At 43.8% G+C, this 25,030-nt stretch overlaps 1 protein-coding gene across 1 annotated transcript in view; it reads right to left on the bottom strand.

The window, feature by feature from the left end:
* The window catches only part of LOC111150732 (chromosome unknown C1orf21 homolog), a 230,330-nt gene that overhangs the window by 40,036 nt on the left and 165,264 nt on the right, over positions 1-25,030 (bottom strand). Inside the window, exon 4 of the mRNA XM_022508299.1 lies at positions 10,203-10,298. Within this exon, the coding sequence (XP_022364007.1) occupies positions 10,203-10,298 (96 nt within the window). The remainder of the gene's footprint in view (positions 1-10,202; positions 10,299-25,030) is intronic.

The raw sequence follows: 25,030 nt of genomic DNA, 5'->3' as shown, positions 1-25,030 counted from the left end.
GCTGGGATGGTTGAGGGAATACACACCTCATCTTACTCAGAGAGTCATCTGTGAGACTGAACAGTCTGACCTTTTAATTTTTTCCAGGGATTAGCCTAAGATTGTTCAGCCACACCCTTGGCCTTCTTTCCAGAGCATGTGTTCCCGAGAGCGAATCTCCTAGTTTTAGCATCTTTTGCAATCTGGACAGGCTAAGAATTTCCCAAATCAACAAGTCCTGGCTCCTTTTTGATGAACAATTCTTCCTTCAATTTATCTCTTTGCTCCCCCATTTTACTATCGGCAGCAAGAAGAAACTGCGTGGTGACTTCAACACTCTGCTAAGAAATCTTCTCAGCTAAATATTCAAGTTCATTGTTTGCAGGTTCTGCTTTCCACATCCTTGTAAGGACATGATTCACTACGTGTTTGGCATATGACAAGTGTCACCTTTCCTCCAGGTTCTAACTGGAAACTCGCCAGTGGTGACTTTCACGTCCGTATTTCTACCAACAGTATGTTTGTGAAGTCCGACGTTCTCTAATAAGAGATACGGGTTTTCTTCATTATGGTCTTCACTTTTTTTCTGAGACCTCACCAGCAGACTCTCTAATACCCACATTTCTACTAACTGTTCAAGACAAGCTAGACTTTTTTTACCGTGCTTCTCGGAATTCTTCTAGTCTCTGTCCACTTCCCAGTTCCAAAGCCCCTCCACATTTACAGGTGTTTGTTAGAGCACTACTATATATCAAGGTATCAAATCTATATTGGCTGCCTACTGCCACTTAACAAATTACCACTGACTTACAGATTTTTAGAATGTTTCCTTGACTTTTCCAGCTTCTAGAAATTAACCACCTTTGCTCAAGGCTCCTTTTTTCCATATTCAAAGTCAGAGCTTAGCATCTCTCTTCTTTGAGCTCTGCTTCCATTCTTATATCTTCTTTTTCCAATCTGATCCTCCTACATTCCTCTTAGAAGGATCCTTGTGATGCTACTGGGCCCCCCTGGATAACTGCTCTATGTCAAGACCCTTAATGTAATCACATCTGCAAAGTCCCATGTAAGGTACCATACTGACAAGTTCTAGGAATTAGGATGCGGACATCTTGGGGGAGGGGGTCATTCTTGCCTCTACCTTTTCTTAGTGAAGAACTCGGCATCTCACATCTGCAAAACTCAGTCTTATCAGGACACACCAGTCCCATGGCCCACAATGAAAAGGTACATAGGGAAAGAAACATGGATTGACAAATACTTGCGGAAAACCATAGTAGAGAAACCTAATGGTCCATCCTTCACTAAATCAATGTTTAATGGTTCTTGTGCACCAGACTGTGCTAGAGAGTTGGCGATATCATCCTCAGCCACTAAAAAATCAGAGAGTGTGAACTGATGTTTGGAAACGGTAGACGTATGTGTGGTAGAAGCACTTGAGATGACACTGACTCAGAGGAGGAGGTCAGGGAAGCTTCCTGGAGAGCGAACCAGGCAGGGATGGGTCTGGAAGGAGGAAGAATGTACACCCTGACAGGGAAAGGAGAGAACCTGACAAGTACATGGAACCATATAGAGCCTGGGAGAGCCTGGGAGAGCCTGAGGTGCCAGGAGGGCATATGAGAGATGACGTGAGGTGGGCAGGGGTGGAGCTCATGCTTGGACACTGGGTTTTCTTCGGAAACAAGGAGGAACTACTGAAGAAGTTTATGAACCTTCTGGCAAAATGTTTCAGAGATGGAAGCAGAGAGCCCATGGGGAAGCCATGCCAATAAATTAGCAGAAAGTCTATGAAAGCAACCTAAGACCAGAGGGGCAGGACATAGTGGATAACAAGACTATAGGCTCTGGAGTCACACAACCTCTCCACTTTCTACTTGTGTGACCTTGAGTAGATTACATAACCTGTGTGCTTCTGTTTCCTTAGATGTGAAATGGGACGTTAGTCATACCTCCTTCACTGGGTTACCTGTTGGGCAGGAAGAGCATCACAAACAATAGCTTGTGTTGAGAAGATAGTTACCCTAGAAATAAGGATGAGGAAATGGATTTGAGAGTTGCCACAAAAATTCCCAAGTGCCCACTGCATGCTGAGCACCTTGCTTTCCTTTGAGGGAGACAAGAAAAAGGCAAAGGAGATCCCCACTTTCAGGGAGCAATTACAAATGTCAGAGGAAAAAAAAAAAACCCAAATACTAAATATAGCACTTACATATCATTTAAATACAAATATCTGTAAATAAAATAAATATATATAAACATAGCGCTTATATCTATACTTAGAGAAGTAAAAGCACTGATGAAATCTGAGGTCATCTGAATGTACTGGGCTGGAAAAGGACAAGGTTAAGTCAAGGACAACAGCCAGATTTTCGGCTGAGCTGACAAAAGGAAATGGTAGTGGCAAAATGGAGAATAAAGGAAATCTGGGGTTACTTATTAAAAGGGTGAAATTTCAAATTTCAAAATTTGATTTAAAAAAAAAATTGTTTTTTTCTTCCTTGCTATGTATGTGTAATGGGCGGGTTAACTCCAAGGGAAGGTATCTTTCTGGGCAAGCAAAGGAAAGGTGACACAGCTATTAAGCAGAAACGGGGCTGGGCAGAGGTGCATTTCTTGATGGGAATGAAATCTAAGCTTCAGGGCCTATCCCCAGATGGCCTGAATAGTCAGAAGAAATTAAGAGAAAATGTAGGGGCGCCCGGGTAGTTCAATGGATTAAAGCCTCTGCCTTTGGCTCAGGTCGTGATCCCAGAGTCCTGGGATCGAGCCCCACATCAGGACTCTCTGCTCAGCGGGGGGCCTGCTTCCCCACCCCCTTCTCTGTCTGCTTCTCTGCCTACTCGTGATCTCTGTCTGTCAAATAAATAAATAAAATCTTAAAAAAAAAAGAGAGAGAGAGAAAATGTAGTCTTTCTGAATGGATACATTAGAATGCAACTCCTTTTGAGACCACAGCCTTTACTTACCACATAGTCTCTCCATGTGACCCAACCAGCGTTCATGGAGAAGGCTGAAGGTGAGGGCCCTGCTGATGACCACCTGACTGAAGGCCTGGGACATACTGCTTTACCTCACAAGAGCGGATCTGAGGTCAGGCCTGGCTGTATCCAGGTGGACGAAGAACACTCCCTCACTCCTTAGCTAATCACCCTGATTTCACTTTTTCCAGGACCCTGTGGCAATGCCAGAGTCAATCTTTACAACCCTGTGGCTCAACAGGCAAGAAAGTCTTCCCTGTTAGGGCCATTTTCAAGGATCTCAGGGAAACAGTGATTAGCTTGCCTTTCGTCCAGTGCCGACTTGGCAGGAGACCACATCTTTTATTCTGCCTGTGAGCTCTCTGCATGGAAAAAAGTTTTTTCTTTTATATTACTGGACATATTTACAAAACATACACATTCTCTGTTGCATGGATTTCTCTTTTTAAAAGGTGTGTTTAAAAAGATCCTTTTATGTTTTCACACACGGGAGTTCTAAAGAACAGATTTCTTTTATCTCTGATTATTTTTCCATCACTTCTAGGATTAGTCTGCACTAATTCTAAATTTAGGTCCCCCCCCATACATTTTCTTCTATACCCTTCTGCCACCTCTCCCACCAGAAGTCCGTGTAAATGAAGGAAGTCGATGTTTTAACAGTGCCCTCAGGCTTTCTAGCTAATACAAGTGTCAATCTTGTCACGGCAGGATTATTTTACAATGCCGAGTCAGTCACTAGATTTCTATACACAGTGTTGACAGTCAATAATCAAATGGGGCCTTGTTCCATTATTGATGTAACGTTTAGCCCAAGGCTAGGAAAAGACTGGTTGGTTCTAACTAGCATTTGGGTTGAAAAAGCTCTTTAAAATAAAATATGGTACTTAGGCAATAAAAGGTAAGCACTATTTTCCCCCCACTTCCCCTGTTCCCACTCCTTTGGGGGAAATGGGCTGCTAGAAATATCTTCATTCTAAACTTTGCAAACAGAATAATCCAGAAATGCTGTAATGGGTTGTTTTTAACCAGGAGTGTCTTTATTTGCTTACCTCCTCAGTCTTTTTAGAAGCTTTCTAGAAAAGCCCCTATACTCATCTTTTTCCACTTCTGCCTTCACAGCTGGTGTACCCTCCCATAAGACTTCTGAGCTGACCCCTTACCGGGCCTGGGCCCCGCTTGGGCAGCCTGACAATCAGGCAAGGGAGAAAAGCTAAGAGCCAGTGATCTGTGTTCTCTGCCACTGTCATTTCTCATCTCTTTGAGGTTCTTTAAGGAGACTTTCCAGTGAGGGGCTTATCAGTGGTACGACAAGCTTTAGTTTAGTGAGTCTGCCTTATGTAAAGTGGTTTCTGAATGTTTGATCCCATTTTCTCCATTCTTCTCACTCTAGATCCTACCAGGCAAACCCGTCTTCATAGACAGCTTGCTCGTTCCCTTCTCCTTTGCCTCTCACCTGAAGTGACAGTCTCTCCCTACCTGAGTCAAAGGCCGGGGGGTTGGGGGAGGGTAGAGCTGGCATGGAGAGAAGACCATGTGAGACCCCACGTCTAAGAGCTCTGATGAACCACACGGGACGATCTCCGTTCCTCCAAAGACAAGATCCTCAGAGACGCGTCCTGGAAAGCTTAAATATATCATCCATCCTTCCGGAATGCAGTCGAAACCTTCAGGCGACGGACTTACAATAAATATTAGTTCAGCTACACAAATATTTAAAACCACATATTGTGTACAAAATTATAAGACTTTAGAAAAATTACTTTTTCCCACATTCACGTCTTGTCAACGTAAATGTCCCAGGTGCACCCGGCCTCAGTGTTCCCACCAGCAGTCCCCCACTTTTTGAGTTTCTCATGTTCTCAAGGTATATTATCTTTACTTTCGACCTGAGGACACACAACGCCGGTTGAATTTCCGAAGGCAGCTGTCTTGGGTGTTTATTCCAAGCCATCAATACCTGGGCTAGGAGTGCGGATCTCCGTGTTCTTCAGCACTTTCTGCATTACTCTTTCAGTGTTAACTGTTAAAAAGGCTGTTCTGATGACGCACAGAAATATTACTAAATTAGAATGGGATTTTTTTTTTTTTTCTCATTTAGAAACAGACACGAATGCTGTCAGCAGGCCCCTCTCGGGAAGCCCTTCAAGTGCTCCCTGACGAAAGCCGGTGTTTTAGACTAATGTTTCCCTCAAACTTTGTGTTCAAAGGAACAAGAATGTCCCATCCCACGTCATTCATACAGAAGGTGCAGCCACTTTTCTCAGGGACTTAAAAAAAAAAAATCCTGCTTGCATTCTGGAAAATACCACAACACAGTGAAAACGTCTCATGTGAATACCACGGAAAGGGTACCTTTACCACCGACCAAGGTTTCCTGATAAAACTCAATAGAAATATTAGAGACTTTATCCATCTGCAAGGGGAATCTTGAAATGAAATCTCACCAATGTTGAGGGCCCCATCTGTTGTCCAATGGTCATTTGGTAGGAAACATTCCGAGGGCCGTGAAACAACGCAGAACAACTTGTACGTATGCTGATGTACTTGCCCAAGTCCCTATTGTCTCCCAGAGTCATTGTTCCAGAAGATAAACTCCTCAAGTACACATCTAACTGTGTTTAATCTGTTTCTTATACGAGGCCATTAGGTATGTACGTAATTGGCGCCCCTGCGATTATCTGACAATAGAAAAACATAGCTTTTGATTCTTTAACACCGTGGGTTCTTATAATTGCAAAAACAGGCTAGGTCAACATAATGGCTCTCACTGAACACCCCTGGCAGGTGCCAGACACCACACCAGGGCCTGCGGGCATTCATTACGTTAGTGCAGACCAACGGCCACGCATGGGCCCTGCCGTGTGGTAAGAGCCCAACAGATGTCAGCAATTGCTGTTATTGTTATAATTCGAACTTTTTATTATTTGAGCCTCACAACAACAGCATGAGGCAAGCATTCACAGATGAGAACATTAAGGAAACCATTAAGGATACGGAGGCTCTGAGACATTTTCTGAGTTACCCAAGGTCAGAGAGTTATTGGCCAAAGGCAGGCAGGAACCATGCACTGGCATCTCATCTCTTTCAATAAATATTGTGCATTCTTTTTGTTTTGTTTTGTTTTGTTTTGTTTTAGAGAGAGTGGGAGAGAGAAAGCATGAATGGGTGTGGGGGGAGGGCAGAGGGAGAGGGACAAGCAGGCCCCCCTCTGAGCAGAGAGCCCGATGTGGGGCTCGATCTCTGGACCCAGGGATCATGACCTGAGCCGAAGGCAGAGGCTTAACCCACTGAGCCACCCAGGTGTCCCAATATTGTTCATTCCTAAAAAACCCAAATCTATAAATTAAAGAGGGTGAGAATAAGAGCAGTCCACATAATTTTTATCACCTGCTTTGTGTTTTAACAACAGAAGATGAGACGAGAAGCCTGGAAGAAACCCAGTTTCAAAGACACAGACAAAAACCCCACGGCCATTGGTGAAAAACAGCAGCGGTACCTCCCAGACCAAAGCAACTTAAGGCCAGGCGAGCCATGTGACTAGCTGATGGCACCCTGAGTGAGCAACAGGGAGCAGAGGCACCAGGTATGACTGATAAGGACAGCCAGCAGGGAGTACCCCTCCCAAAGGCATTCAAATTACATTTTTTAAAAACTGAGGTAGAGGGGCGCCTGGATGGCTCAGTCGGTTAAGCCAGGGTTCTGGGATCGAGTCCCGCATCTGGGTCCCTGCTCAGCAGAGTCTGCTTCTCCCTTTGCCTCTGTCTACTGCTCCCCCTGCTTGTGCTCTCTCTCTCTCTCTCTGTCAAATAAATAAATAAAATCTTTTAAAAAATTGAGGTAGAATTGACATAACATTAAATTAGTTTTCAGGGGTACAACACAATGATTCAACATTTGTATATATTGCAAAATGATCGCCACAGTAAGTCTAGTTAACATTTAACACCATAGATAGCTGCAAAAAAATTTTTTTCTTGTGATGAGAACTGCTGTTGAGTCTACTCTCCTAACAAGTTTCAAATAGGTAATATAGTATTATTAACTACAGTCACCATGCTGTACTTTACATCCCCATAACTTATTTATCGTGTAACTGGAAGTTTGGACCTCTGGACCCCCTTCACCCATGTTGTGTGCCTCCTACCCTCCCGCCTCTGGCAAACACTCCAATTTAAGTCTTTAAAAAAGGCTATTTCTACCGGCCAGTCAGACGTACAGTGGTACTCTGGAGCCGGCCCTGACTAGGAGAGCCAGTTGTTAAATATGCAGGAATTCTGTTAGCCAGTGGCTGGTAGTTTGAAATCAGTCCTTGTGGGAGTAATTGCACGGTGGAAATTGACAAACAGTATCCATCAAACCGCTTCTCCACCCGCCCCCAAAAGGTAGTGTCTCTCTCTATAAAATCATAAAGGATTTGGTTTTAGATTCGTTTGTCATCTCTACCTGGTCCTTGTTGACCAAAGTCAGGGGACCTTACATAATTGACAGCCTTTTCCTTAAATAAATACCCTTTATATGTGGTCAAGAGGAAACTACAGTCCAGTGGAATGCTTTAAATGGACGAGGCTGACCTGTATCGTGATGCTTTCTAAAAAACTGGGTTAAGGGAGCTGAAATTCCTGACTTCCATCGGCTCAGCTCCTAGGACAAACAGCTACGTCATGTCCTCTCCACAGCATGGTGACTTCTTCCTGAGTGGATGACATGGGATCCTTCTCCATCCCTAGCTCACTGTTTTGTCGCCCTGTTCCCAGTCGCCAAAAAAGCTTCACCTGGCCATGACTAGCTTCTATCACAATTATGTCTTGCAGGAAGTTCTATTATTTCTCCTCCAAATCAGGCAGGTGTCTCTTTAGGGATTTTCTTTGAAAGGACACTGTAACCTGGAAATGAGTTGTTTTGGTTTAACCTTCCACAGAAGAGGGAAGTCCAGCTTCCAACAAAATGTGGGGCAAGAAGAGATTTGAGCTAATCTGTGTACCACAGGACTTTCAACCCCGCTCTGCAAAATTCTCACGCTTCCATTTAACGACTGCTGCTGAGGGAGATGAGAGACAAGGTCGAGAGACAATGCTGCTTTCTTATCCAAATTAATGAACACCACCTGGTCCCCTGCTCCTTTATCATCTGAATAGCTCCAAAGCCAACCAGAGACTAGAACCTGAGGAGTTGCAGAAGCAACTCAAAGTGGCATGGTACAGTTTGTCAGCCTTGTGGAGAAAGGCATCCCCCCACCCCAAAAAGCCACCATGATGACCGACATCCTCAGCCTCCTGTGTGGAACCAGCTTCCCCCTCACTGTTCTTGCTCTGGTGCCTCAGCTTATCTGTTTATCCACCTCTCTCTGTCTTCTTACCACAGGATTTTTTTTTTTAAAGATTTATTTATTTATTTGACAGAGAGATCACAAGTAGGCAGAGAGGCAGGCAGAGAGAGAGGAAGGGAAGCAGGCTCCCTGCTGAGCAGAGAGCCCAATGTGGGGCTCGATCCCAGGACCTTGGGATCATGACCTGAGCTGAAGGCAGAGGCTTTAACCCACTGAGCCACCCAGGCATCCCACCACAGGTCCTTTTAAAGGCTTCAGTCTCCTGGAACGGAAGCCCCTTAGAGAAAGTGATAGCGTCTGATCTGCGTTTGTAGGCGGTATGTGACAGTGGGAGGCACTTGGTAAAAGGCTGAGGAAGAGAAACGATTGAACGCCTGTCCTCCCTCACTGGACTGCTACACTCTTTGGCAACATTAATCCCACTCGGAGTATGATGCTGGGCAGGTGGTTCCGAGGAATGAACTTGGGAGGGTGGCGGCACCAAAGGGAAGAAGGAAGGGAGCTTCTATTGTAGCCATCACTAAAATCACGCATGGGCCCCATGGGAGAAAAGAACAAGGGATCGCATCTGTCCAAGCGCATGGCACCATCACTTTTAAAAATTACAAGAACCTCAGGATTTAAAAAAAAAAAAATAGGTTTGAACTTATTTCAAAGAAAGAGAAAGAGCTTAACATATGTTATTTCACTCTAAAAACCTTTGAAATACATTCACCATGAACCCTCTGGGTAGTAACAGTAATATATAACATCTGTTCCTCTCTTAATTGTAGTACTGATCATGTCAGCTTAGACCTTCTACAGAACCTATAGGAGTCAGCTACATGGAGATAGAAAGTTGGTCATTGCCAGTGGCTGGGGGTAGAGAAGGGTGGAGAATGGGGAGTTCGTGTTTAATGGGTACAGAGAGATGAGAAAAGTCCTGGAGATGGATGATGGTGATGTTTGCATAAAAACGCGAATGTATTTAATGCCACTGAACTGTCCACTTAAAAATGGTTCAAGTAGTAAATTTCATGTTACGTCCATTTCACCCAATGTTGAAGAACGCACAGCACAAGGGAGAAGGAGTTCTCACCTCCAGCCGCCCCCAGGCTTCTTTTAAAAGATTTTCTTGACGCTTCATCAGGTCTATTTTATGTTCTCTCCTTATTTTTATATACTCCAAAATTGACATTAAACGGAAAAAAGATTTATGTATAAAGATCCGTTACAGTAGTCACTTATTAGTCTACAGAGTCTGGCGATGTGCGAAGACAACTGTCGTGTCACACGATCCACTGAACAAAGGGATCTGGAGGCCTGGTGGCCGTGGCAAACACAACACCTCCTGTTCAGGTTTAGATGGGCAGGGATTGGAACAATGTAATGTCACACACGTAGAAGCTTTTAAATGGGGATTCTGAGAACTCAGAGCAAATGACCTTTGTAAGAGGAATACAGGGCTCGGTTCCTTGAGGCCTCCAATGCCGATCCACATAACAGGGAAAAAAGTAATTCCCCAGTGGGAGGCAATGAAGCCAGACTAAAACCGAAAGCAACCAAAAGAGTATAAAGCTCTCACTGGGGAAGTACCGAGCGGAGTTCAAAAAAAGAGATGCACGGTGAGATCTAGGGAACTGGTTCTCTGGAGATGGTCGGATCCTCAATACCCAGACTCTGTCACTGACTGTCTGTAAATTTTACACATAAATCCTTGAAGCCTCAGTTAGCTTCTCTGCAAAATGGGAATAAAACAATGTGTCTCATAAAGCACTAGTACCCCATGAAGTGAGGTTTAAGAAGATAACGCAAGCATCTGGAACATGGTGGATATTCAAATAATGCTTAGATATTATTATTTATCTTCACGATGTATTACCTATTACTAATAATATGTGTTACCTATTACTAATAATAAGAATGTATGTACATACACTTCTTAAAAGTAACCAGGTTGGCCTCAGAGACTTGTCCTGATGTCCTGGGCTGTTTGAGAACAAGGAAGGCACCTTTAGAGATGGTGGTCTAGTCTAAAAACAAATAAACAAAGGTCTAATCTATCCCCTCTCTTTTACATCAGTAGTGACTAGAGCCTCGAGAGATCAAGGACTTGGCTCAAGGCCATACCGTTAGAGGCAGATGTTAAAACCTGTAATATGCCCCACTGTATACGCCACACAGTGATCCACCCTCGGGAGACCTTGGTCGGGGGGCCCCGGCAATCCGTCCCAGCTCGGCATGGAACACTCGACCGCTGGTGGAAGCTCCGCGCACACAGGCTGGGCATGGGACCGTGGGATTCAGGGATGTGATGGGCTTTTCAGTTACAGAAAGTCCAAGGGCAGTGTACTTGAGTCTATTTACTTGGGCCGGAGAAGGTGCATCTCATCATGTCTTGGAGAGTCTAAGTCCTTGCCAGCATCCTGGGGAGCCAGGTGGGGAAAGACAACCAGGGATCTCAGCATTCGGAATGCAGACTTTCACTTAAAAGCCCTGATTTCACTTTGGTGTGTCCCTGCCCTTAACAGTGCCTGGCGCTAAGGAATGAAAGCGCAGACCTGGGTTTCAATGAATCCTCCTGTTTTTAGGTCCACTTTCACATCTGTGTCCAGAGGTATCTAGGCTGAGCATCTCCTGAGCCTTTTCTGCATTCTACAGTATAAATGGCTTTCTCGGGTTTGCTAAGTTCGTTCCCACTCTCAGCTTTCCACCTTACAGAATGTCGATACTGTCTTCTGTTAGTATAGAGGATTACTATTATTTTGTGGGGTCCTTTCACTGTTGTTTTATTGGCATTTTAGAAGGAATGAAGAGTGGGGCGCTTGGGTGGCTCAGTTGGTTAAGTGACTGCCTTCGGCTCAGGTCATGATCCCGGAGTCCTGGGATCAAGTCCCGCATCCGGCTCCCAGCTCCATGGGGAGTCTGCTTCTCCCTCTGACCTCCTCTCTCACTCTGTCTCTCTCTCTCTCTCAAATAAATAAATAAAATATTTTAAAAAAAGAGAAGGAAACAAAGAGTAACAGCTATGTTCCACCCCCGCCACCGTTCCACCTAATCCATTTTTTTTTTTTTTTAAAGTAGGCTCCATGGCCAACATGGGGCTTGAACTCATGACCTGAGATCAAGAGCTGCCTGCTCTACCGACTAAGCCAACCAGGGGCCCCCACCTTGTCTAACCTGGGCATTTCGCATACACTGTATGCACCTGCTATTCCATCCGCATTTAGTGGTGAGGAAACCGAGTTTCAGCAACTTGCCCAAGGTGTCCCACAGAGTTTGGACTCAGGTCTTTCTGCTATTAGAATCCAAGCTGTAGGTCACAACCACATCCAAGCATCCACGGTGAAATAACCACTGCTGACTGTCACTGACCATTACTCATGTGCTAGACGTCTCAAGTGCCTTCCTCTGTGCTCACTGCAACCACTCTGTGAGACAGGCGTCTATTACCATTCGACCATTTCGCGGAGGGAGAAACAAAGTTACAGACTGGTTAAGGAGCCCACCCAGGATCACAAAGCCCAGAACAGAGTCTGGCTCCAGAGGCTGCGTTCTTAACACTCACCAGAGAGTTATATACGCTACACCTACTTTGTGGACTGCCATGATCTACTTTAGGAACCTCCCCCAGCTCTGCCTTTTTCTCTTTCCTAGATGACTTACTCCAAAAACAACAAACAAAACCCAAATCTCCTTAAATCAGCCAACCAAAGCAGAGACAATGAAGAGAAGACGGCCAGATTTAAAATAAAATCATTCTGAAAATCTTTGCACAAGAAATTATTCTACTAGATCATGTCCTCCTCTGTTGATAGTTACTTTCAGACATTCGACTCAGGAATAATGTGAAGAATGAGCCAATATAACTAGACATATTTAAAAACATATACTTTTTAGAGAAGAAATGACAAAAAGAATTTGCTTCCTAGTCTTATAGCCTAAAATTATATATGCTAGGGGGTGCTATTGAACAACTTTAGGGTTTTTTTTTTTTGGTCCACTAGATATTCTTAGATTTGCATGGGATAGCGCTCTGGGCTAGGGTGAGCTTGCAATTTTTAATTAAAGTCTTTTTAACCTTGGTTTGCTGTCAACTAGCACAATATTTTACTGCAGAAGAGATTTTAAAGTAAGTCATATTCATTATACGTACTGTTAGTCCTCATTCACGCAGAAGCATTAATCACCCATTATTTTCTTTTCCACATGTCCGAGAACTCAATTAAAAGATAATGAAATGTAGGTGTTTAACCCAAAAGAAGGTGTTAGTGTCTCCGGAGCCATATCGATGGTATAAGGACTTGTGTCCCGGGGCAGTTAATAGACACCGTGAGCTGAAGGCAGCACAAAATCAAATTAGCGAAACCAAAACATCAGCCCTCAGGAAATCTTAGTTCTACATCTCTTGCTCCCCAATTAAGCTAAACTACCGAACTCGTTTAAATCATGATGCAGGAGATACACAGGGTTAGGAAGGTTAGAAACCACAGCAGGGCTTAGGCTGATCTGATAAAATTTTGGCTGCACAAGCTCGGTCTAAAACAGAAAACGTGATGTAGCCAAACACAGAAGAGGCCAGACGCCATGCAGAACCTCCCCCCGTAAGAATCCAGATAGGAACGAGGCACTTGTAGACCTATCTATCCTTTAATGAACTTCCATGAGTGGTCTAAAAAAATTATTTGGTCTAGAATGGTGCCTCATTCGACACAAAATCATCTCCACGGTGGATGCTTGCATCTGTCTTGAACGAATAGAGGTCATCTATCGACTCTAGCACTGGCAAGTGTGTAGCACTTCGAGGGATACGACCCTCCGCATAGGGCTAGAAGGCACTATGTGGTGGATAGTTTACGGGATAGCCCTACTACCTGACTATTCCCTCACTGCTCCACTTGTCACTTGCCAGGATGGGACGAAGGACTTGAAGGAGGTGACGCGGGACACCTACTGCTCCCATATTTATGCGGCTCCAAGGCCAGCGCTAGGCCAAAGGAACTCAGTGCACACATGCTGACTGGCCAACCGTACAGATGGAAGTGTGCGCTAATTCCCATGGGGTTTATCCAAGTCTGTGGAAGGGTTCCTACAGTTCAGGGAGAGCCATTACTCCCTCAGCCGCCGTGTAAAGGAGAAAGCGAACCATTTTGCTGAAAGAACCATTTGCCTTCCTGAACGTTGCCACGTCCAACATAATTTTTCCTGTCAGCTATCAAGGTCAAGATCATTACCGCTTACGATCAGACGACTTGACAGCTTCTGGAGTCCCGAGGTAAGGTGGTTTTTCCTGTTACACACGAAACCACGCGAGTTACTCCACGTACTAGTACTAGTTTTCTAAAACCATTTAGTGTGTGCCCGGAAATAGCTCTGGGCAGCATACATAACACATAGGTCCTTTTTGCAGTTGGCAACTCTGAAACTACTATTCTGGGACATGGACTAAAAAAAGAAAAACCCCAAAAGCCTTTTTGGTTGAAAACTGATTCTTGGATGATTTATTTTTAAAAAAAGAAACCAAGGTGGGGGGTTGGTAGAAACCCAAAGTATCATATTTAAAGAAATCCTAAAAATATATTTATCCAATAGACAATGTCAGACTTTTGGAACCAATGGTTACTTTCCAGGGAGTAATTTCAAGGATTTGGGAGAGAAAACACTTTGAGTATGGGATTGGGGCTAAGGCAAATGATCGGATTATGTCTTCTAACGAACTCATACCTGTTAATCCTAAAACGCCAAATTTTGTCATCATCTTGTCACAGAATGTGTGCTGCCATCCCAGTAACACCTACCTGACTGTATCAGGCCAAGGGCTTACTGCCCTGCTCAAGATGGTTAGCCAAGGTTTGGTGGGTAAACTGCCCAACCCCCCACCGTCGCTGCCAGGGAGACTGAGGGGCACACTCGTGTATCTTCTAGCTGGGCAGAGGGTTGGGGGAGGTAACAGCTCCGAAATACATGATAATGGCTTCTTGCTCTGGCATCTCGCCTGGGGCTAGGCAAACGCACTGCCCTGAAATTTACATTAAGTATGGTTAATGCCCTTGTCAAGATGTTCTCCACTAACACTGGACTATTCTACAAAGGCTGGAAATGATCTCTGCTTGGAGAAAGGTTTCTCACAGAGAACACAAATAGCACTGCAAACAAGAGCGCTTAGGCAATGCTTAACCGAATTAAGAAAATCAACTGTTTTCAAAAGGCCCTTAAGCACATCAGAGAGCATCTTTTAATTGTAGACAACTGAAGCACTAATTAAAAATAATTCCTATCTACTCATTAAAACAGGCAACTGAAGAGCTGCCCTTAGTCGCCATCTCATTAACCGACGATCAGAGAGTCATTCAAGATAAAGCGAAGAATTCATTTCATTGGGGCAGCTTTGCTGGGGACTGGCTCCTTTTAGAGGTACGTGGATCAGGGATCATGCCTGTGACATCTGAGGATTCTGGAGAGCCTGATCCTGGGAGCTCAGGACTTTCTGGTCTGCTCTGTCTGAGGTGATTGTGGGGAAGAGGCTGTTTGCCCTGGCTAGACGCCCCTTTATCTGCAGGAGGGACACCTGACGGTGACTCCTTCAGATAATTAGAGATACCCCAAGAAGCTGGGTGGGGGGGGGTTCTCTAATACTTGAAAAAGTCAGAATTTCCTTAAAAATATTCTAACTTGGCTTTTTCTTTCTTTTCTTTTTTGGATCATGTGACTCCATGCAGTTTTGCTATCACTGAAGAGAAACATACCCAGAAATCCCGAGTTTACACACGTCAGAGAATCTCACACATTCAAGGCTTTGAATCTGCAGGTTTGCAAGAACCTCTTGCGTCCTTTCTTTGGTTCTTAGAAGCTCCAAACATGCATAACTCTTCAATTTCATCTCTTACTCTCCTCTGAGTAAAATAATCCAATATCTATTCAGCACTAGTGTGACAGGAATAGGGCTATACTGTCTCTTAATGCAAAGCAAACATAACCTCCTTTTTTGGCCTCTTCGACTAAGTAGAAAATGTGACGAATCTCAACGATTTAAAGCACTTCTACTCTGCACTGGAGTTTGTCTGGCATGAATTCTCCATGACCCTTCACGTCTCCTGGATTTTACTGACAACGCACTAGGCCGTGCACACTGTGGGCTGCTCCTTCACAGGTGACAGATGAGGAAATCCAAGCTCAGAGGACAGCAAGCAACTGAGTTGTCCTGTTCACAGGGCTGGGTATTGGCAGAATGTGAGCTCCAACTGGTCGGCCCAACGTGCACCTCCCCCCAGAGGCAGCATTACCCACGCGCAGTGACTGGGCCCTCAGCTCTTGCCAGGACTGTCCAACGGTTTGAGATGTACTGACTGAGCTAACACTCGGAACAATTCTGTGAGGAATTACTATTAACAATCAGCATTTCAGATGAAGACATGGAGGGGTTAAACACCCAGCCCCACTCACACAAAGCATTGGACTCCAGGAGCCCAACAACCAAAGCGAGCAGCTGGGTGACCGCTCAGATTCCTCCCCTCATGAAGGACCCTGTGTCCAGGGTGCCAGAGAAGGGTCCCTGCACAGAGCTGACTGCACTTGACCTCTGACCTTCTTCCAGCCTAAGATTCCTAGATGCTTTTGTTCACAACCTAATGGCTTATGTATATTTGACTTTAGAATTCCTGGCATAGAAAATGGGTGTTTTATAAACAAAATCCTAGCAATTACCCTAGGAAATTAAAAAAAATGTACACTTTGTCAGTTTGCTGAGATCAAATATTCGGAGGGCTTGAGGGACATGAGCAGTCATCACTCACACAAGTCAGGGCCACAGAAATCTTGGTAGTACACCGATGGGCACTGAAGATGGTCTCTCTGTGACAGGCATGCGAGAAGCTTCTGCTTGGTGAGTGTGTGTGTGTGTGGGTGGGCGGGGCGGAGATGTGAAGAGGTAGTTGAAGAGGAAAACTGAAAGGAAGGTGAAAACAGTATGCTGTTTCCGCTTCAAAGGCTGCAAATGAATGAGTGGGAAGTGGGAAGGAAGAGGAAGCAGGAAAAGGCAGCGGGGGGGGGGGGGGGGGGGGCTCAGAGGGCTGGGCACGGCCAGGGCAGCCACTGGCTCTTTGCTCTTATTTCGAATACTAAGTGGGTAAAGCAAGACCCGTGCCCGAATTCATAAAAACAGAGGTTTATCCCAATATCCTCTTAGGACACCTGCACGCTGGTGACGCTCCACCAGAATCCCCCACTCACATCTGGATAGCTGTGTCAAATCACAGTGGTGTCACCCAGGATGAAAGGGTCCATCAGCCACAGTGTGGGGTCGGGCTGCCAAAGCCACAGGTGGTGGTTTTTAAAGTTAAAACAAAGTTACTTAAAAACAACGACAAATAAATAAATAAAATCTTTAAAAAACAAAACAAAACAACAATGACAACCAGAGACTAATAAAAATCAAAGAGCACCAAAATCAACCTAAATACTTTCTAAGTAGGAAATTAAAACTTGAAGGAAATGAAGTTTTTTTTTTTTTTTTAAAGATTTTATTTATCTATTTGACAGACAGAGATCACAAGTGGGCAGAGAGGCAGGCAGAGAGAGGAGGAAGCAGGCTCCCTGCTGAGCAGAGAGCCCAATGCGGCGCTTGATCCCAGGGCCCTGAGATCATGACCTGAGCCAAAGGCAGAGGCTTTAACCCACTGAGCCACCCAGGCACCACAGGAAATGAAGTTTTAAATGGGGATTCTCTTGGGGAACCTGGCAGCTCAGTCGGCATAGCACGCAATTCCTGATCTTGGGGTCATGAGTAAGAGCCCCACGTTGGGTGCAGACATTACTTAAATAAATAAAAGCTTAAAAAAAAATTGGGATTCTTAGGTGAACTTAACACTGTAAGAACAATAATGGATCGATTCATGACCCCCACTGATATTTGCGGGAGTCAGGAGGCTGGGGCATACGGCCGGGAATTCTCACTCCGTAAGTGCAAAGACGGGAGCACAGGGCAGCTCCCATGAGTGCAAATACATCAGCGAAAATTCATCAGGGAATGTGGTATTTGCCAATGGAGGAGAAACTCTTCACTGGATGAAGCAAGATAAAAACCGATAGAAAAAAAAAAAAAGCCAAAAAAAAAAAAAAAAAAACCAAACAAGCATTTTTGGGCACAGAGTGGGAGGGGAAATGACAGAAAGGTTAGTGAGTCTTGTGATACTCGGGCCACTTTTATCACAGAGTGACTCAGCTGGACAAAAAATAGAAATGGATCTCCTAAGCCCAGACAGTCTTCCATTCATCTCTGCCTTTCTAAAATTATAGCCATCCTCCTTAACAGTTAGATCATATTTTCACAAAGCGTGGAGCACGGTTTTCCCCGGGCTTGATCGGACTGTGCCCTGTCTCTATGCAGGTATCACCTTTCTACTGCTAAGGCGGGTTCTGGGGTGCCTTCCTTCGCCCTTCCTTGGCGTACCCAACTGTTCCAAAATAAAAGGTAACAGCATTTTCTGGTTAAAAGCATTATATGAATACACAACCCTGACAACATGATGAGCGGTGGTCACCAGGAGACTGATGGTGGAAGGTTCCTTCCTTCCTGGTTTGTTTTTAAATAAAGAAGGGGTTGCCTCCCCCCGCCTCCATTCCCTTTCTGCATCCTTCTCCTCCGCCCAGACCCATGAGAGGCATCAGCCTTCTCAGAAATAAGATTCCTTCACCAGCAGGGGCTCTGAGTGTTCTGGAAGCAGGACCAGGTTTGCGGATACACTTTGTCAGCCTGCAAGGAGCGCGCACAGTAAAAGGCCACGCACGTCCACAGAGGCTGCAGGTTCCTCATCACCGGCCTGGAGACTGGAATCTGGCCACTGCTGCTGACCTGCCCCACGGCTTTATCCACCTCTCATCTGTCGTGGTTTATTTGTCTGCAAAGCTAAATTAAACCCGTGACAGTATATGCTGTGGTGAACCCTGTGAACGCCTGCGTGTGTCTGTGTCTGTGTGAAGTGGGGGGTGGGCAATTGCTAATTAGGTTAACATTTCTCTGGTATCTTTCTAGAATATAGTTCAAAACAAAGCAGAAAGGAAGCAGCCAAGCTTTATCTCCCTCTCGCAGCCATCCTTGCCTGGGGCGACAGGGAGTTCACTTCAGGGGGCCATTGTGTCCAGATGGCCTGGGGGGCCAGGACAGCAGCTCCACACAGGGACGATTTGCATGAGGCACCAAGTTGCCTCCAGGGAAATTATTTTTCCTGCCAGAGATGTGTTAGCTCAGTCAGAAGAATGCCTCTGCGTTGGAGGGGCGCTGTGATGGCTTTTTCCTCAGAACTTCTGATTCAGTCAAGCCACCAGTCCCACCTCACACACTCTCCGCCACCCCACCATCCCTGCACCCCCCACCTTCCCCAACCCTAGTCCCAGCCCTGGGCCTAGGAGCCAAAACAGGGAGGTTGCACCTAAAAACTGAGAAAAATTTGGAAGCACAAGGTGGCTCTGGCCCTCAACTCTGGGATAGGGAGGTTAACAGATGTCTTTTGCATGCGGGTGTGACAATATGCACGAACGCGTGTGTGCGCACTTGTAAGGGTGTGTATGTGCTCATTATCACATCAGCAGAGGAAGCTCAAGGCACAGTTCCACAGAACAGTGAGTGGGCTTTGGTTAGAAGTCTCCCACAGTGAAAGCAGCAGCATCTGGCCACGGACATCAGTGCCCTCAGCTTGGACCTTGAGAGACTGCACCCATGCAGACATCAGTAGTAGCTCAGAGGGGCCTCTGCCTGGCACCAACGGATAGGGTGTAGGGATGTAAGGGTTCGGCAGCAGATCCCACTGGAAGCCAGAGCAGGGGGAGTGAGAGGGAGAAGGACTGGTTGGTGGTGGCCACTGGTAGTGTTGGGACTGCACTCAAAGTCACCTGCCAGGTGTCTCCTGAAAATCCCAAAGAATAGCTCAGAAACATCAATATGAGGGGTGTGTGTGGGGCGTGGGGATGGGGTCCACTTTCCACACAGCACATAAAGGCAGAGAAATTCATTCATCCATTAGAAATTCATTCATCCATTAGTTGATTCATTCATTTTATCTAAATGAAACTGAGGAGTAGCTATGTGCCAGGTATTGTTCTAGATGCTGGGGGTTGGGGGGGAGGCAAAAACCAGTGTCCTAATAGAGGCAATTAAGAAATCGAGGGCGCCTGGGTGGCTCAGCCGCTTAAGTATCAGACTCTTGATTTCAGCTCAGGTCATGATCTCAGGGTCCTGAGACTGATCCCTGTGTAGAGCTCCACGGTCAATGCAGAATCTGCTTGAGATTCTCTCCCCCCCACTCTCTCCCTGCCCCTCCCTTGGACTGCGATGCATGGGAGCTCTCTCTCTCTCAAATAAGTAAATAAATCTTAATTAAAAGAACGAAGGAAGGAAGAAAGGAAGGAAGGAAGAGAAAGAAAAAGAAAGAAAAAAGAAAGGAAGGAAGGAATCTATGTGCGTGCTTGGCTCAGTGGATTAAGCCTCTGCCTTCAGCTCAGGTCATGATCTCAGGGTCCTTCATCGGGCTCTCTGCTCAGCGGGGAGCCTGCTCCCCGCCCCCCCACCCCGCCCTCTGCCTGCCTCTCTGCCTACTTGTAATCTCTCTCTGTCAAATAAATAAATAAAATCTTAAAAAAAAGAAAAAAGAAAGAAAGGAATCCAACAGATCTGTTCAGGAGGCTTTGGGACTCTCTGTCCCAAATAGAGATTCAGGATTTGAATGTGCCGTCGACATTTACTGAGCAACTATTATGAGTACCGGGCATGGACCAAGACCTTTAGAAATGGATTCTCTAATTTAATTCTTTGAAAGCTAATATGAGGAATACATGGAAGCTACTTCTCCCCTGAGCAGATTTGTCCCTTCTCTAGGCCAAATGATAAAAATGTCCATTTTACTTTCATATAAATGCAAAATGCGTCACTGCGGCTTTCTTTCTGATAACCAAAGTAATAGTTTCCTTGCAGAAAATAAACCGCATGTTACCCTCCCAAGTGCCACTAACAAAATGGAGTATTTCCCATGTTCTTTTTACATCTCTTTGTTTCTCTTTTCTTCACTCTGCTGTGTGTGTGTGTGTGTGTGTGTGTGTTTAAGATTTTATTTATTTGAGAGAGAGAGCCAGGGAGCTTAAACAGGGTGCAGGGGAGAGGGAGAGGCAGACTCCCTGCGGAGCAGGGATCCTGATGTGGGACGCGATCCCAGGACTCTTGGGATCATCACTTCAGCCGAAGGCAGATGCTCAACCGAATGGGCCACCCAGGTGCTCTACTCTCTGTTGTTTATCTGCAAAATTGGAATTATGTAAATAAACATTCCTTGAACAAATGGTTTTTCATGGCTTTTAATATTTCCTTATAGGATAAACCATTAAGTAACCCTAAGGGTAATATACCAAATTTAGGTTATTTCCAGATTTCCACCATTACAAGTAATGTTGTAATAACTATCTTTATACATATCTTTGACTTCCTTCCCTTCTTAGAAAAATAATTTGATCAACTTGAACATGAGCATCTTCATGGATCAAAAAACTATCATCCAGAAAGGTGGTAACAATTTACACCCCCCGCAGAACACACCCACTTGACCTTTGCTTGAACTGGCAGCATGATTTTAAAAAGGAATACAAGCACAAAATGGCACAAAAAATGTTGTCAATTTCCTAGACCAAAAAAATTTATGTTACTGTTTTCTTAAATCTGCTTTTTTTTTTTTTGCTAATAATAAGGTCAATATCACTTCCGCTCCTTTTGCATAGACTATCCTCTTTTTTTTTTTTTTTTGCAGACAATATATTTATGTCCTTTGCCCATTTAAAAATAATTGGATTGTTAGAAGTATCCTTATTGTTTGATAAAAACACTTTCTATGTTAAAGATATTAAATCTTTTTATTGGTAATATTTGTTGCAAATATTTTTTTACTTGGTGGTATTTACCTTTTAAATGTTTACTGTACTCTTGGACCTAAGGAATTTCAAGTTCGAATATACTAGACAGGATTCACCCCTGCCCTGCCGAGAGACCCTTTCTCTCCAATTCACATCCCTTTTTTCAGAGAATTTGCTTCTGCCAGAAAGCAGCAGACACAGGCTGTGTAACTGAGCTCAGAGCCCTGGTTCTTCCAGAATCCGGAGCAATTTCCCTGCCTTGCCCCTGGGAAGGCCCAGCCCAATCACAGTCCCTGCCCTGGGGTTAATCGGAGATCTTTCTCTGGTAAGCCCTCCATTTATTTGTGGTATTTTTTAGTTAGTTTAATTCCTCCTACTCATAATCTTTACTAAAACATGATGAAATAAAAAGAATTCTTTCCCTTGTGGTTTCTTCTACTGCTTTTAGATTTCAAAATCCTTCCCCTTCCTGGTATTGGTTAAGTATTCACCTATTTCCGTCTCCTAGATTTTAAAAGAATAGTCTTAAAAAACCCACATGGTTCTTTAGTTCCCTGGAGTTTATTTTGGTATGTGGTTTGCTGAATAATCTATTTCTCTCCCACAGGTTTGCTGTATTTCAATGACTATAAATTAGTGCCTATGTGTCTTTGTGTACATTTCAATGCACTATTTTGATTACTGTAGCTTTACTGCATATTTTAATATTTGAGATAGTATGTTCCTTTTCACCACTTTTTAAAAATTTTTCATAGCTACCCTGTCCAAAACTATTTTGTTATCAGAAGATATCTTTTGGGGCGCTTTGGCATAGGGGGAATGAGGAGATGTTTGTCAAAGGTTCAAAGTCTCAGTTATAAGATAAATACATTCTGGGCATCTAAGTATATAGTATGTGGACTATGTATTGTACACTTGAAATTTGCTAAGAGAGTAGATTGTAAGTGTTCTCACTACAAAAGAAAAAGGTATCTATGTGAGGTAATGATCTGTTAATCATATTTGATTCTGGTTATTATTTCACAATGTGTACATATATTAAATCACACAGTATTCCCTTAAGTATATACAAGTTTTGTCAATTATACCTTAATAAAGTTATACCTTAATAAAGCTGGAAAAAGAGAGGGGGTGGGGGAAGGAGCAGCAGAGGGAGAGGGAGAGAAATCTTCAGCAGGCTCCACACCCAACACAGAGCCCATCACAAGGCTCCATCTCACCACCCTGAGATCATGACCTAAAGTCAAGAGTTGGATGATCAACTAACCGACTGAGACACCCAGGTTGCCCCTATCTTTCCTTTCAAAATGTCACTAACTAGCTCTCTCAAGCTTTTGAAAGCCAGTTACAGTTTAACCAAGTCTAATAATAAGTTCGTCTTTATAAAACCAGAAGAGAACTTGCTTCTGGATGGCCAGATCTAGTTACTGCCACACTCCTGGCTCAGCAACCCTGCCAGATTAAATTAATAAGGCAGCTACAAGAAATTTTGCAAATATGCTGTAGACAGCATTATAATTTGCCTTTTTAAAAAAACTGGGTGAAGAAGATTGGGTAGTTCACAAAATTAAAACAAATTAATTTACTTTCCTTCCAAAAGTGTTTTTTTTCTTTTTTAAATAGACACTAACAGGCCTTACAATCTGGTTTAGTACCATATGCTTTCCTTGATATTGAGATCTTTTTAATTTTTAGGCATTTATTTCTATTATTTGTTTTTTACAACAACATATAATAGTTACTGGTACCTTAAGGAAAAATATCCATGAAAATCTACAATCAACTACTATATTTTGTCTTTCACCATAGTTCTGAAGGCATTTTCTACATATGATTAGGTCTTTGCAGTGACATATATGTTTATTTAAAATTACATGAAATATGTGTAATACATGAAGATAAATAGGAAAATTAGTCATTTAGCAACTTTACTGATACATTTTTCATTAAAAAGAGAAGTGATGGAGGCCCTGGGTGGCTCAGTTGGGTGAGTACCTGACTCTTGATTTCAGATGTAATAACTATCTTGATTTTGGCTCAGGTCATGATCCCAGAGTCCTGGGATTGGAGCTGGGCTCCGCACTCAGTGTGGAGTCTGCCTGAGATTCTCTCCCTCTCCCTCTACCCATCCCCACCCTTGCATGTTCTCTCTCTTTCTCTCTCTCTTAAAGAAATAAAGCTTTAAAAAAGTAAGAAAAAAGAAAAGTGATGGACTAGGGAAAACAAAAAACAAAAAACACACCGGCTAGGAATATTCCAGAACTGCCTGATTGGCAGTACCTTCCCTGCTGCTCCACACGTGAATTTTTATACATCATAAAAGCAATCAAGCAAAAAGAAAAAAGCCCACAAAAATATCAGCTCACAGGCTGAGAATGGGTGAGAAATGCAATGTTATTTCTTTAACAGAAAACTAGGGACTAAAATACGTAAAATCCAACAACTAAAAAGGTAAAACTGTTAGTGTTTATATAGAGAGACTCACTTTATATATTTAATATATATACAATTTTTAAAGTGCTTATTTATTGGGGTGGGGGGAGGAAGCACAGAGGGAGAGTGAGAGGGAGAAGCAGATTCCCTGCTGAGCAGAGAGTCCACACAGGGCTCGATCCCATGACCCGGAGGTCATGACCTGAGCGGAAGGCAGATACTTAACCGACTGAATCAACCAGGTGCCCCATGTATTTAAGTATAAATGAATTATATTTTAAAACACTGCTGTTGATGGAGAAAATAAAACGTAAACAAACAGATTTGACGAGTATGTGGTATCTCAGTGACTTTACTTCATTAATTTAAAAACAAAGTACTCTAGGGGTACCTGGGTGGCTCAGTCAAGTTAAGTGTCTGACTCCTGATTTGGGCTCAGGTCATGATCTTGGGGCCCAGGTAGAGAGCCCTGTGTCGGGCTCCACGCAAAATGGGGAGTTTGCTTGAGGATCTTCTCTTTCGCTTTGCCTCTCCCCCCAATGGTGCATGTGCACACTCTCTCTAAAGTAAAATAAAATAAATCTTAAAAAAAAAAAAAGCAAAGTACTCTAAATAAGCCTCACACTTTCAGTAGAGCTAGAGTGAAAAGAACAAATTCTTTTCTTAACTGAGATTTTCACTTATTTCACTTAAATCATCACTATTACTTTCCCATTTTACAGATGACAAAACTGAGGCTCAGAGAGCACTACGGTTACACAGCTAGGAAACTGAGTAGAAATTTGGCCTGGAATGCAAGGGCTTTTCACCCCACCCGGGGTTCTTAACCTTTTTTGTGCTCTGGACCCCTCTCTGGCAGCCTAGTAAAGTCTACATGCTTCTTCCAGAACTGTGTTCTTAAATTCTTAAATACATAGGGTTATAAAGGACAAAAATTATGATAAAACAGAGTTACCAAATATTTTTTAGTACACAAAGCGTATGGTATAGCAGTTACCAAAACAGTTACGGCGTAGCAATATATGATCTTCATTAATGTATTAAATAAAAAGATGTATTAGTGGGTCTGATAAATAAGGTAATTTTGAAGCAGTATGACCATTAATACTTCCACAACTTTAACTCAGTAATCTATGATAACGTGATACGAAACCATCTGTGATTTCTACTGTTGAGAAGTCACAGGTTCCCCCACGGTTTGTCGCCTGCATCCGTAATTAGGGTGTTGTTTCCTACATGCCTTATTTCCTTCTCCAAAGGAAGGCACCCTAAACATTGATGTTAACCAGAAGTCTAAGTTTTGGTTAGAGGTTAGTGAAAATAAAGATCTAATTCTTTTTTTCTCATTCAAGTTCACGGACTCCCAGAATTTTGTCCACAGCCTTAGGAACTGGGTAAGTACTGGGTGTCGACCGCAGGTACACACCACACAGGCTCCGAC

Source organism: Enhydra lutris, unplaced genomic scaffold, assembly GCF_002288905.1.
Source record: "Enhydra lutris kenyoni isolate GAN:26980312 unplaced genomic scaffold, ASM228890v2 scaffoldscaffold24, whole genome shotgun sequence".
Classification (NCBI taxonomy): Eukaryota; Metazoa; Chordata; class Mammalia; order Carnivora; family Mustelidae; genus Enhydra; species Enhydra lutris.
Note: the sequence above shows the minus strand (reverse complement) of the source record. Positions and strands in the feature narration are given on the sequence as shown.